The sequence below is a fragment of the Equus asinus genome, chromosome 18, assembly GCF_041296235.1.
Source record: "Equus asinus isolate D_3611 breed Donkey chromosome 18, EquAss-T2T_v2, whole genome shotgun sequence".
NCBI classification, from domain to species: Eukaryota; Metazoa; Chordata; class Mammalia; order Perissodactyla; family Equidae; genus Equus; species Equus asinus.
In genome coordinates this window covers 33082736-33096305 of record NC_091807.1, presented here as the reverse complement: position 1 = coordinate 33096305, position 13570 = coordinate 33082736, and the positions used below count along the sequence as shown (strand labels likewise).

The 13570-nt window shown below is 46.5% G+C and overlaps 1 protein-coding gene across 8 annotated transcripts in view; it reads right to left on the bottom strand.

Annotated features, from left to right (window-relative positions):
- Positions 1–13570, bottom strand: part of DOP1B (DOP1 leucine zipper like protein B) — a 98144-nt gene that overhangs the window by 33251 nt on the left and 51323 nt on the right. For all 8 annotated transcript variants that reach the window (XR_011495402.1, XR_001398171.3, XR_011495404.1 and 5 more), the window contains exons 12-19: positions 13390–13492; positions 12584–12775; positions 9379–10051; positions 7422–7693; positions 6005–6157; positions 5251–5351; positions 4351–4541; positions 377–2006 (exon numbers count right to left, since the gene is read on the bottom strand). Coding sequence is in view for 4 of the 8 variants with exons in the window: in XM_044750652.2 (XP_044606587.2) it covers positions 377–2006; positions 4351–4541; positions 5251–5351; positions 6005–6157; positions 7422–7693; positions 9379–10051; positions 12584–12775; positions 13390–13492 (3315 nt within the window). In the remaining 4 variants the exon portion in view is untranslated. The remainder of the gene's footprint in view (positions 1–376; positions 2007–4350; positions 4542–5250; positions 5352–6004; positions 6158–7421; positions 7694–9378; positions 10052–12583; positions 12776–13389; positions 13493–13570) is intronic.

The window sequence follows — 13570 nt, the reverse complement described above, 5'->3', positions numbered from 1 at the left end:
ATATTGTTGCAATACTGATAGGCATCTTTTGTGATATTTTACATTTACATAGTTGCTTTGGAAAAACATTTTCAGATGTTTTAGAATTTCTGTGAAGGTGATTAACGTTTTTATTTTTGTTTTGCAGAAATAATGGAGAGTGACTGACTTGTTCTGCAATTCTGAGCTAGCCTGGAGAGCGGTATGGAATTAAAAATAAAGGATCTGAATGTTCAGTTCCTTGTTACGTCTCTTGACAATAAAGAGGCTTCTGATTAGGCTGACATTATCCTCCAAGGAACTTCTACAGCCAGTCAGCTCTTCATTATAAAAGCTGTCATTAAAGCAATAAAAGCCATCATTAAAGCCATAATAATGCATCAAAGGGTCAGCATACCTAGTAGAGAGCTTCACAGATTCACTTTCATACTGCTTGACCAGCTCGTCCAAGTTTTTGCAAATCTGGACGATGAAGGGCGTCACTGTCCAGCCCAGGGACTTCCCAAAGTACGGCAGGGAATGCGTGACCAAGCTCACCCAGGCTGGGTGCATGCCGTAGCCGTAGGCTGGCTGCAGGCCTCTCACCACAGCGGACACCAGCAGCCCCTGGGAGGTGAGGGGGTGGGGCTGCACGTACTGCATGGCGCTGATGGCCTGCTGGAAGTTAAGGGCCCTCTGCCACTCCCGGGACAGGTCTGGCTGATTTTCCGCTTCCTCTTGGACCTGGCCCAGGTGGTGTTCCAAGACAATCAGCACCTGAAGTAGCTTCAACAGCTCGATCTGCAGCGGGTGCTCACTCCAGATCTGATCCTGGCCCAAGTTGATGAGACTCTCCTCCAGGAGGCTGTCCTCCCGTAGGGCCCGGCCCCGCTCCGCGGTGGCCAGTCCATAGCGCTTCTGGCTCGTGTACATGGATGCTGATAGCGAAAGCAGGACAAACTCCTGAACTCTGCACCTCTGCAGTAAGCTGTGGATGAACTCCACGTTCTTCCCTTCGGCAGACTTGGCCACCGAGACCAGCTGCATCATCATTCTAATCAAAACCTCCACACTTTTGACCTGCACATCCCGGTTGCCCAGGATGTCCCGGTGGGAGACCTTCAAGTAACACGGGTAATAGCTGCGCAGGAAACTCAGGCACAGGTAGGTGAGCAGCTCGATGAGCAGAGAGTGGGGGCACACGTTGGGAGACTGGGTCTGGAGTTTTCCGTAGAAACTCTGGCCAACGAGGGCCTCCTGGTGGCGAGCAAGAAGGTTGGAGATGAGGTTGAGGTGTGCGGTGGAGCTGGTGTCCATGCTGGTCCTAGACACAGCCTCGATAAATTCCTTGGGGTTGGTTTTGAGCACGGCCTCTAACACTGAGAAGGCATAAAGGACTCGCCGGGAGTCGTAGGGCTGCAGGTAGAGCAGAATGTGCTTAAACAAGGCCTCGATCTTCTCCTGCTTTTCCCGCTGCTGCTTCAGCAGCCTGGACGTGGTGAGGGCCTGGAGCTCCAGGTCAGCTTCGTCGTCACTGGAGAATGACTCTGAAGCCTGGGTTCTGTCTGAGTCCACACGTGTCAGGTTTAATTTGGCACTGGACTTGAAGCTTTCTGCCTGGAAGGCTGCCAGGAAGGCCGAGCGCTTGGGGTAAACTCTGCCTCCCATGGGGATGGGTGCACAGCAGTTCTCTTCATTGCTCTGCTCCTGCGGGTCATGGGAAGGGGAGGAAAATGAGGACGTGTTCTCGCTGTCCGTGTGGGCAGAGCTCGTGTCTGCAGACTCGGTGTGCTCACTGCTGTCTGGAGCGCCACAGGCCATCTTGTCGGGAAGGTCCACGTAGTAAGGAAGGTCATCTTCGCTCAGCTCGCTTCCCGGTGGACACTTCTCCGGTTCCTTCTCCACCTCGGCCCAAATGGCCTCGCGGTCCACGGTGGTGAACTGGCTCAGAGGTGGGCTCTCCTCAGAGCCGCCTTCCTGGAGCTCAGGCACTCCATTTGCCCCTTTGAAAGAGGTTTTCTTTCTGTTAAACCAACGATGCAAGTCTTCTGAAAATTACAAAATGACGGATGACTTCAGAACAGAAAGGCTAGTTAGGACAAGTTAGTTCTAAAGTGGTCTTTGTCTTAAAGCCAGGCAGAAAGATCAATATTAATAAAATTCCCCCATGAAACTATGACACCAGAGTCTAGATTACATTACAGACAGAAAGTGGGCAAGCACAGTGAACAGGTCTTTTAAAATGCTCAAGGAATTGGATTTAGTTACATTGTCATAGAAAATATAAATATCACAACGTTGGGGTGGGGGTGAGTTAAAAAATGCATACTATTTTGTCACAGGAGTTTCCTTTCAAGAAACATATCCTACAGAAATGTCAGCAGAAGGTTTTCAAGGCTATAAAGGGTATCCATTGAAACGTGATGTGTAAAGACAAGCTGGGACACAAACAAAACAACCACAGTAAGAAACTGATTGAAACAATCACGACCATGCATGAAATGGAAATTATTTGGATTTTTAAAAGATACATCTACATGTACAGATACAGAGTAATGGCAGGAGACATTAAGTAAGTAAAAGAAAAAAAATCAAGCTGCAGAATGGTATGTATAGAATGAGCCTATGTAAGGGGGCGTAGCCATAACATGCAGCTATGAAAAAGTCTGGACGAATATCTGCCACACCATTAACAGTAACCAGCTCTACCAGCTGGCATTACAAGGGACTTTCACTTGTGTCTTTACTTCCTTATTACTGCAGTTTTAAAAATAAGCATGTTGGTACTTCTGTAATCATAAAATCCACGACATTTAAAAATATTCAGTTCTCTTTAATAGGGAGTGAAAGCCAGAAGTCTTTGGTACTGCTGAACATTTTTAATGTGCACCTTTCAACAAATCTATTCCATGAACGTTAAGCAAGATTAGGAAAAAAGGAAGAATTAAGATATTAGAAATAGATGAGCTGCCTGATGTGCATATTAATATTTTAAAAACAGACTTCTACAAGATTACAGAGGTAGGACGGTGGGTAAGCAGCACACTTTCAGGTGCTTCCGGGGAAAGAACAAGGCAGAGAAAGGCCTTTTTCTCTTACGAGGGAGCTAGCGGAAAACATCAATGAGAGGAAGCAGCAGGGAGTGCCACGAGCCATTAAAACCTAATGAGCCCTGGAGTTAAAACTTTCTTCTTAAAACAGACAGAAGAATACTAAGAAATTTAGCCACCATAAATGACAGCCAAATTTCTAAGAAGGTGCTCAGTTTTTACTTCCTTGAATTTTACTCTCCTTTAATGTAGAATAATAAAATATCCCCTCTTTGAGAAGGCAGCCAGCTCTCCCTACTAAAGGAAAACCAGAAGTTAGAGTTTTAGGCAAGGAACCCTGTAAACAGAGGAAGCCATCTCAGAAATCTGCTCATTTAGGCGTTAGGCTGTTTTCTCTCCAAGAGAAGACTGAGACAAACAGAATATTTACATCCAGTGTGCTAAATGAATGAACTCAAAGCTTGTAACACCATCACTTAGAAAATTGCAGGAAGTCATAAAACACAGCTATTGTGGGAAGTGACGTTAGTTCGTAGACACTGATCCTAGTTTAATGAACTCATCAGGTTTATCTCAGTCTTTCTTTTTTTCTTTCTTCTTCCTACCTATGTTCTTTTAAATTTGCATTAAAGATGCCTCTGGAAGTTTTTGGAACCCAAAGGTTTATTTCTTAGGCATTTCCGATTATACGTTAACAGAATTTTACAGCTGGAAGGAACCTTAGAGAGCAGGTAGAAAAGAAATTAGTTCCCTTGTTGAAAGTTCACAAATAAAAGCTGTTTTCATAGATAAAGTACAACTGACCAGATTACAGGCAAATTTCGACATTCTGGGTCACTCATGCCTGGAGGCAACCGCAACTCTCTGCTTGGTCTCTTCTGGAGAGAAGTGCCAGCCTGGCCACTCAAACTTAACTGCATGCCAGACATCAAATTGCAACCCTCCTTTTCTAAGGGAAGGCTCTGCTTTGGAGACATGTGGATAGATGCTCTGTTATTCTCTCCTCCTGCCTTAGATGCCCCTGAATTGACTTCTCTAGCAAAAGAATCAAGAATCAGCTACTTTTATGGAAACATGGGTCACTATCATTTTCCTTTTTTATAAAAAAAAAAAATCGAACTTTTCAGTGATAAAAACAATCCCACTACCTAGTGTTTCTAAGTGCTGGTTCATCTGATCTTTAAATTTTAAAAGTCTCCACAAATTTACAAAGTACCTTCACACTGTTTGAATCTAGTAAAATCACGCAGTGGGTCTAAGTGCCTTGATTATCACAATGGGCAGTGGGGTCCACGTTGCCCCTTCCTCCCGCCCAGAATGGGGGAGCCTCGGGTGTGCTCACCTGGTGAGTTCTCCTGCTTGAGGCAGTGGATGGAGGTCCTCTGGGTTTTGGGCTGGAGCAGGAGCAGAAGCACAGGTTCCAGGATGCGCGCCACGTCGCCGAGGGAGAGCGCCCGCACCAGCCAGCCCTGGGCTGCAGCGCCAATGGCGCCATCTGTGCAGGTCAGGCTGTCCAGCACGACGAACAGGGACCTGCGGGTGAGAAGAGCACCACCAAGTCAGCATTCAGCACCCCTGAGTGCCAGGACACCCTTAGGGAGCTTCACCCAGGCTGGGCTTGTAGACCCAAGCAGACAAGGACAACAGGAGTTCAACCTTGGTTTCACACTAGAATCACTGGGGGAGCTTTTAAAATCTTGATGCCCAGGCCTCACCCTAAATCGGTTAAATGGTACTGCGGGAGTGGGTCTCAGCATCAGAACCAGCTGCATCTAAGGCTGCGTGTCTGGCCCCACACCTCAAGTTTCAGAAACAAGGTAAGGAATTCTTTTTAAAAAACAACATGGAATATAATGTATCTACAATGAAATTCACATCTTAGGCACACGGTTGATAACATTACAAGTATATAGAGCCAGTGTGGCTACTGCCCCACTCAAGATCCAGACCATCTCCATTTCCCTACCAAGTCCCCTCATGGGGCATGTTCTAAAAGCTCCTCAGGTGATTCCAGGGCATGCTGGGCTTCCTCCCTCCACCAGCAAATTAACAAAATTCCTGCCATGTATTCATACGTGTCTGGCCTAAATTCACTTAGGAGATTATGGGAAACATTTGCTGTGCATCAAGAAAATGGGGTCATGCTTTCAATTTCCCTCCCCCTGTCCAGCCCAACACGCTGACCAGGGGCCTCTGCAGTTTCCTTTGGGTTAAGGGTAAGTTATAACAAAGATGGCCTCACCGGTCAAAGGAGCGGTTGTGAGATGTCACTCGACTGCCCTGGATCTCTCTCGTCAGGTGCCAGATGACGGAGAATCTAAACAGAGCTTCCAGTCTTGTTCCCTTGATTAGGAAACAGGAGGGAGTGAGGAGCCTGGTTTCCTAACAGAACACCGCTTTCAGTCATTGGGTGTCTGACTCGGCCAGGAGGAGAGGAAGACCTGCATCCTCTTTCCTTGTTCACTGTAACACGGATGCAAAGTGCATATTCAAGACTCGGGGTTAGCCCATGCCCAGGGTCACACCCAGGCCTGCGGTCAAAGGAAAACACAGGAGAGCAGGGGGTTCTCACGCTCCTGGGAAGTGCCGGGCCAAATGGCTTAGAGAACAAGGACACAGTGTGACTGCAAAGGAGAGCCAGGGCTGAAGGGGATCATGCATCCTCCACGACTGCCTACTTCACCAGTAGTTCTAGAAGCCCTTGCACCGGTACTTACAGGTCCTGCCAACACCACACGAGAGTGGGTAGATTTCCCTGGGGAGCCTTCATGTAGACACATACCACACTGTGAGGACTCTAAAGGAGACAGCTCGTGCTTCCAGAGGCCTTCCAGCCCCGGGGTTCTCTAACCCTTCTGCTCGTTACTCAGGATGTCCACTGAACTCCAGAAGCGCATCAGCTGGATATATGTAAGTCTGTCCTGGGCACGTAAAGTGACGGCAGCCCAGCATTTGGGACCAGTGCAGGATGGAGGTTACAGGCCGCGACGACTCACCTTGTCAGGGTCCAGGAGGGCGTGGCAGATGATGTCCTCGCAGATGTTGGCCGTCGGGGCCAGGCAGTGTAGCCGATAGAACAACTCTACACACGTGACATGATGTTCCCGGGTCTCCTTGTTCAGCTGATTCCAAAGCACACGAGCCACCCTCTGGGACGGAGGGCAGACCGTGTGAACACAGGCAGCACCTGCTCATGTCTTTGCAAATAGGTAAAAAGCCAGCCTACTGCGAAAGCCTTTCAGACAACAGGCTGCCAAAACCTATAAGGACAGTTTAGTTCCAGTATCTCATTCACATCTAAAATGTCTAAATGTCTCTTCCTTAGTGTCTCAGACTTTCCAGGGTGTCTGCTGACCCTACCACCTCCAGGGGAATTTGTTCCATCGACAGGCCCCAGGAGAGGCAGCATATCTCTATCTGTACCACATGACCCCTAACCCCTTGGTCCCCATCACTGCTGTGGGGGACTGGACAAGAAGGCACCTGACCCAAGGGTGGCTCACTGACAGACTTTAATAGCCTTGACCAGTTGGTTCAGAATTATAAGAAGGAGATACAAGCATCACTAGCTATGAGAACTAAGCTTACGGGTCACAAGGCCGACAGAAGGCCAAGTGGCAACCAAGCTAGTTAGGTGACCCCTGGATGGCAGAGGTGCAGGACAAGCAGCCTCAGGATCCAACAGCTTCTAGGGCGAGATGCCAGGAGACCCCGCATTCCACTCCTGACATTTGACTCCCACAGGCTTGCTCTATCTTTATGATAAACTGCATGTTTCTTCATGAGCTAGCTGGAACAGCTTTCAGCTTCTTGCAAATTAAATGAGCCCTGTAATATATAACTTTAAACTACTTTCCTACTTTTTCCCCAAGAAAGATGGACAACACCTGCTCACTACCTTCAGCAATAGTATTTATTCAATCTGACAAGTGCTAAGTTTCCCTGGAAGCTACAGAGCCCCAAGCCTTTAACCTTACAAATTAGGGCACAAGTCTGGTCAGCCTAGAAGTGAACACAAATCTTTACTGAGTACTCGCTGCAGGGCCAGAAACTGTGCCAGAAGCCTGGGACAGAGAGATGGACAAGGCAGCCACAGGGCTCGAGCAACCCTTTCTGGTTGTCACCAGAGGTGCCATATTACTTATCACAGTGACTACAACCTTAGGGATAACTTCAAATAAATGGTCTGGGAAGGGGCTGGCACAGTGGCATAGTGGTTAAGTCTGTGCACTCTGCTTTCGTGGCCCAGGGTTCATGGGTTCGGATCCCAGGTGTCGACCTACACACCACTCATCAAGCTGTGCTGTGGTGGCGACCCACATACAAAATAGAGGAAGACAGGCACAAATGTTAGCTCAGGATGAATCATCCTCAGCAAAAACACCCACCCACCCACTTCCCGGTGGGAAATACCTGATAGAAGTCTGTTTTCTCTGCAACAACTTTCAATATTCCTGGAGCAATGGGAGGAACTGTCACCATCTGCAGCTTGCCAAAAAATGGGTTGTGTCCAGAGCTTTTATAGCGTTTCATCTTGTCTTCAATGACAAGTGCCAGGGACTGGGAATGGTTTATCACTTCCAGAAGAGTAGAGACGGCCACGTTCTGGAGGTAGCAGTCAGTCACACAGCAGCAAATGGTCATAAGGGATTTCAGCCAAGATGGAAAACTGGAATCGCCAGCTCCTAAAAGGAAGCCGACCAGAGAGGATGGAAACACACAAAATCACATGAGAAGGGCTCTCCAATGTGCAGATTCTAAGACACCCTTAGATTCGGGAAGTCTCGTGGATAGCAGTGTGATAACCCTCTGGCGGTAATGCAATATGCCGCCATCATTCAGGGCCAGAGGACAAATGACACTGAGCCTGGTTTCATAAATTTATCAGACTCTTTGAATTCTGCAAATGTCAATCTCAGAGATTTGAGATGATTCAAAATGTATGTTCCTTTTTCTTTTATTTTTTAAATTTACATTTTTGGGCGTAGAGTTCAAAATGTTTTTTCAAAGCTCTCTTGGTGGCAGGGTGCATGGCATTAGCTTTAAAAGAGGCCAAAACTACATGAGGCTATCAATTCTAAAAGCAGTTCTTCCAAGTATACTGTCATTGGCAGCTAATGAGCCAAGAGACAAATTGCACCAGCAATATAAGGTAATGACTACACGAGGGGAAATCTTTGTCCTACATTCCCACCAACTAAGTCACTCTTTCTTGTTTTCCATCTTCCCCTCTATCCCTTCTTTTCTTTAAAATGTTCACTGCCTACTACGGACGGAACTGTGTCTGCCCAAAATCGCTATGTTGAAGCCCCAACCCCTAACATGATGGTATTTGGAGGTGGCGCCTCTGGGAGGTGATTAAGTTTAGATGACCTCATGGGGGTGGAGCCTTCATGATGGGATTAGCGCCCATAGAAGAAGAGACACCAAGCAGATCCCCCTACACACACTCCTAGGATGTGAACACACAGTGAGAAGCCCGCCCTCTGTAGCCAAAGGGAGAGCTCTTACCAGAAAATGCTAGTACCCTGACCTTGAACTTCCAGCTTCCAGAACTGTGAGAAAATAAAGGTCTGTTCTTCCAGCCACCTGGTCTATGGTATTTTGTTACAGTGGCCCGAGTTGACTAAGACACTGCCTGTTACGGATTGAACTGTGTTCTTCCCCACAATTCTTACACTGAAGTCCTGACCCCACGACCTCAGAATGTGATCTTATCTGGAAATAGGGTCGATGGAGATGTGATTAATTAAAATGAGGTCACAGTGGAAGAAAGTGGGCCCCAATCCAATGCAACTGGGGTCCTTATAAAAAAGAAATTTGAACAGACATATACATAGGAAAAATGCCATGTAAAGACTGGAGTTATAACTCCAAGGAACTACCAGAAACTGGGAGAAAGGCCTGGAACACATCCTTCCCTCGCATCTTCAGGGGGAGCATGGTCCTGCCAACACGCTGATCTCAGACCTTTGGCTTCAAGAACCATGAAACAACAAATTTCTGTTGTTTAAGCCACTTAATTTGTAGCACTTTGTTATGGCAGCCCGAGAAAACTAACACACAAATCTTCAACCAGTCTCATGAAATGGCCTATTTACTGACTATTATTAGGCACCTCTTATGTTCCAGACCTTTTAAAGGGCTGTGCTGAAAACCCAGAGTTTAAAAAGTACAGGCCCCGCCTCATCCATCTGCCATCTGGTGAGACACACGGCAAAAGCACACACAACTAATGACAAGATAAAGAAGGAAACAAACGTGGCAGACAGCTCCTTCTTGGCTGACATGAGTTTAGTGAATCTCTACACATGAGCTGCCTGAGCACTGTGACTCCTTAGGATGGACTTCAGCGGGGCCGCCCTCTCACCCGGAGGCTGGAAGAGCGTTTCGCAGAGCCGCTCCGTCTCCTCCTGGGACAGGTAGACGGGGAAGGTGGCGCAGTCCAGCAGCAGGTGGCAGGCGGCAGCGAAGGTCTCCCTGCAGCCCTCCCGTGAGCTGCCCAGGTCAACGACCACCTGGTCCACAGCCCATTCTCCCTCTTTCACTTGGCCAGGGCTACTGCGCAAAGGTGATGGCGACTCCATGCTCCTTGTCTTAAATGGGGACCCTCGAACCGTGAACAGGTCTGAGAGCATCTGCTTAAACTGGGGCACAGTGATGGGCTTGGCCTCCCACAAGCTCTTCCCACCGGACTCGCTCGCCGCCCCGCCCTCGTCCCTCTGGCCTGCGGGCTCTTCAGACTTGTTTTCTTCTCCGGACGCTGTTAACTGCACTCCAAAAATGTTCTTGTGGGCAAAGTTGGCAATTAGCTCTTGGATGGAAAGAAATGCCCTCTGCATACTCCCATCCTTCTTCCAAACATCATCTTTTTCAGGAGAAACCCTGGGGACCCGCAAGTGCTCAGAGAGCTCTGGCGATGAGGCACTGAGCCCGATCCCGCTGTCTTCAGATTTAAGGGGGGGAAACGAAGCATCTTCATCACCCGGAATCACGATCTTTGTGTCCATAATTACGTGACCGTTTTCACCTTTCACTGGACTCTGCAAAAAATGGAAGTTTGTATTGTGTATCCCGTAAAATGAAGAGATTCAAATACCAACTGCATCAGGCTAACTATGAATGTGAGCTTCCTGTTTTTAAAAATCATAATTCTCTGTGTACAAGTGTATAATAAAATGAAGAAGGCACACCGGGGGCAGGGAGGGGACCAAGGAGGAGAACGGCACACGGCCATGCTCTTCTGGTAGGCTGGCTTTGAGCCCACTTTGTGTTATCTATTTAGACCCTTCAGGGTTCAAAAAGGCCATTTAAAAACAGTTTCTGGGGGACGGCCTGGTGGCGCAGCAGTTAAGTTCACACATTCCGCTTCGGCCGCCCGGGGTTCACCAGTTTGGATCCCGGGTGCGGACATGGCACCTCTTGGCATGCCATGCTGTGGTAGGCGTCCCACATATAAAGTAGAGGAAGATGGGCATGGATGTTAGCTCAGGGCCAGTCTTCCTCAGCAAAAAGAGGAGGATTTGCAGCAGTTAGCTCAGGGCTAATCTTCCTCAAAAAAAAAAAAACCACAACAAAAACAGTTTCTGATAGATTTAAAAATATGAATGAGGAAGCTGGGCTGAGAGTAGAATAAAGGCATGAAGAAATAAGACGAGAAAGCTAGAACAAAGAGTTTATATGTGAATACCTGTAAAATACGCTCATACTTATGTGTACACACACACACACACACATATATTTTGGCTTTTCCAAAGGGATGACACTTCAACCTTTAATGAATCAATCTCGTTTCTTATGCTGTTAATTAGCTAATATTACATTAAATTTAAAACTCTTCAGTGTTTAATCTCCGGTGCTAAGGAAAAGGAGAGAGTATTATGCAATTTTTGAAACATGGTTATAGTTGTAGACTACACATGCTTCAACTTTATATATTAAATCGTTCTTAGGATATTTTTTCCTAATAGCTATAACAACTAAGAAAAAAAAAACGACTAACTTGAAATTGAGGCAACAATCTGTAATTAGTCTGTAAATGGAGGCTCCAGGTCCATCAGGCAGCTCACCGGCCCCCCAGCACTAACTAATACACACAGCTCCCTCAGGATGGCCTCGCTTTTAGTCTGTTCACACACCTGTCTGCCATTGCACTGGACGGATTTCAAGGGCAGAATTTTTAAATCTCTAAACGAAGTAAAAAAAAGCAAGTCAAGAGCCAGCTCTGATGACCTAGCAGTGAAAATTCAGCATGCTCTGCCTTGGTGGCCCGGGTTTGGTTCCCGGGTGCGGAACCACACTACTTGTCTGTCAGTAGCCACGCTGTGGCAGCGTCTCGTAAAGACGAACTACAAGGACTTACCACTAGAACATACAACTATGTACTGGGGCTTTGGGGAGGGAAAAAAAAGAGAGGAAGATTGACAACAGATGTTAGCTCAGGGTGAATCTTTCCCAGCAAAAAAATAAGTAAATAAATAAATAATAATAATAATAATTCAAAGACTGTGGGCCTTAAACTGCTTGTGAAACTATAATTGTTATTGTTGTTGATTGCAGCCCATTTCTAGGAATTGATCCTTCTGAAACATTTGCAACCATGAACAAGTCGTGCAAGGATGCTGCCTGCAGCACTGCTTGTAACAGTGAAAACCCAGAAATAACCTAAATAACCTCAATAGGGGGATTGGTGAAGAAAGAGTAAAGCCATTCCACAGACTATCATGCAGACATTAGAAAAGAGTAAGATACCTCTGTGTATACCAATATAGAAAGATGTCCCAAAATACTGTTTAGATGAAAACAAAGCAAATCAGAGAACAGCATATGTTATCTAAAAAAAGACTATGAAGTCCTAACCTCCCGTACCTGTGAATGTGACCTTATTTGGAAATAGGCTCCTTGCAGATGATCAGGTTAAGATGAGGTTATTAGGATGGGCCCTGATCCAACATGAGTGGTGCCCTTATAAAAAGGGGAAATTTGGACACACAGATATGCACACAGGGAGGATACCATGTAAACATGAAGGCTGAGATTAGGGTCATGTGTCTGTAAACCAAGGAACGGCAAAGCTGGGAGATGCCTAGAAAAGACTGTTCCCTCACAGCTCTCAGAAGGAACCAACCCTGCTGACACCTTGATCTTGGACTTCTGGCCTCCAGAACTGTGAGGCAATAACTTTTTGTTATTTAAGTCACCAGGGATGGTACTTTGTGACAGCAGCCCAAGTAAACTAGTATCTCACTTACATTTATAAAAAGGCCCAAAACTGCATATATACAAATACATAAAAAGACATAAAAAGGCCTGGACAGTGAGCTGCATCGAGCCACGAGCTGTGGTTATGGGTTCTGGCAGGGAAGGAGCAGAGGAGTGAGTGGAATGAAGCGGGGTTAGCGTCTACGGCAAAAACTTTAATGAAGTCTTTGAGGATTTCAGAAGCATAGGTTAAATGTTATCTGTATCTTCTAGTCTTTAGTCCTATCCTAAACAACCCTGGTTACTTTCTACTCCCAGGAAGGCACAAAGGTTCTTCCAGCCTGAGAACCATTTCAGCTCCTCCCAGCACGCACCGAGCTTCCACTTGTGGACTCCGTGTCGAGGTAGGAGGGCGGCATCTGGACTTTGCTGAGCACTTTGAAACATGTCTTCAAGGCATGTGTGAGTTCCGGCAAGCTTAAAGTCTCCACTTCCTCAGCCAGAGGCCGCACCAGGCAGCCAAGCACCTGTGGCAGGTACTGGGTTTGCACCTCTGAGTAAAGTTCCTGTGAAATAAGACACGGGTTGAACTCATGTGTTTTCAGTTTACAATCAGAAGAAAACGCACCTTAAGATGGCATCTTAGAAAATTCAGTTTTTTAGAGTAAGTTTCATGTTAATTCCCAAATCAGAAAACAAAATAATAATTCTTTTTGATCTAGAAAAATGGACGATCTTCCTTTCAAGTGGCTTTACGTTTTCTAATAGAAAATAATTGCCATATTAAGGTAAATTAGTTTCCTTGGAGACAATTAGCCAACTGCATAATTTTAACTAGGAAATACATTTACACATATGTAGTGAGGTAGGAAACACATCGCTCCTAAACACCGGAGTACAGGGATGACGCCCAGTTCAGCATCTGGTTTACATAACTTTAGCTCAGTGGCTTACAACTTACGACTGGCTCAAAAGTTACAACCCCTTTTAAATAAGACATAAAAGACGTAAGAGATTACATCCAGCTACGTCTTCCACGCTGAAACGAACATTAAAACAGTGCTATGTGCTGATATAAAACTACTTTGCACCAAGTTTAAATTTCTAAGACAGGCCAACACCACTAAGAACATAAGTAACAGCCAGCGTGGAGCCATCTCTGCAGGGCCCAGGACCTCACCAAGGGAATGACGTCGAGAAGGAACACGAGGAGGGTGCAGAGCTCCGAGACGGTGGGCGGAGGGCTGATGCTTCTCCCGACAGTGTAACTCTTCTTCGCTGGTCTACGTAAGTCACAGGAAAGAAAGAAAAACATCAATTCTTTGTCCGATACTAATTTCAAGCATTTCTCATGATTTCCA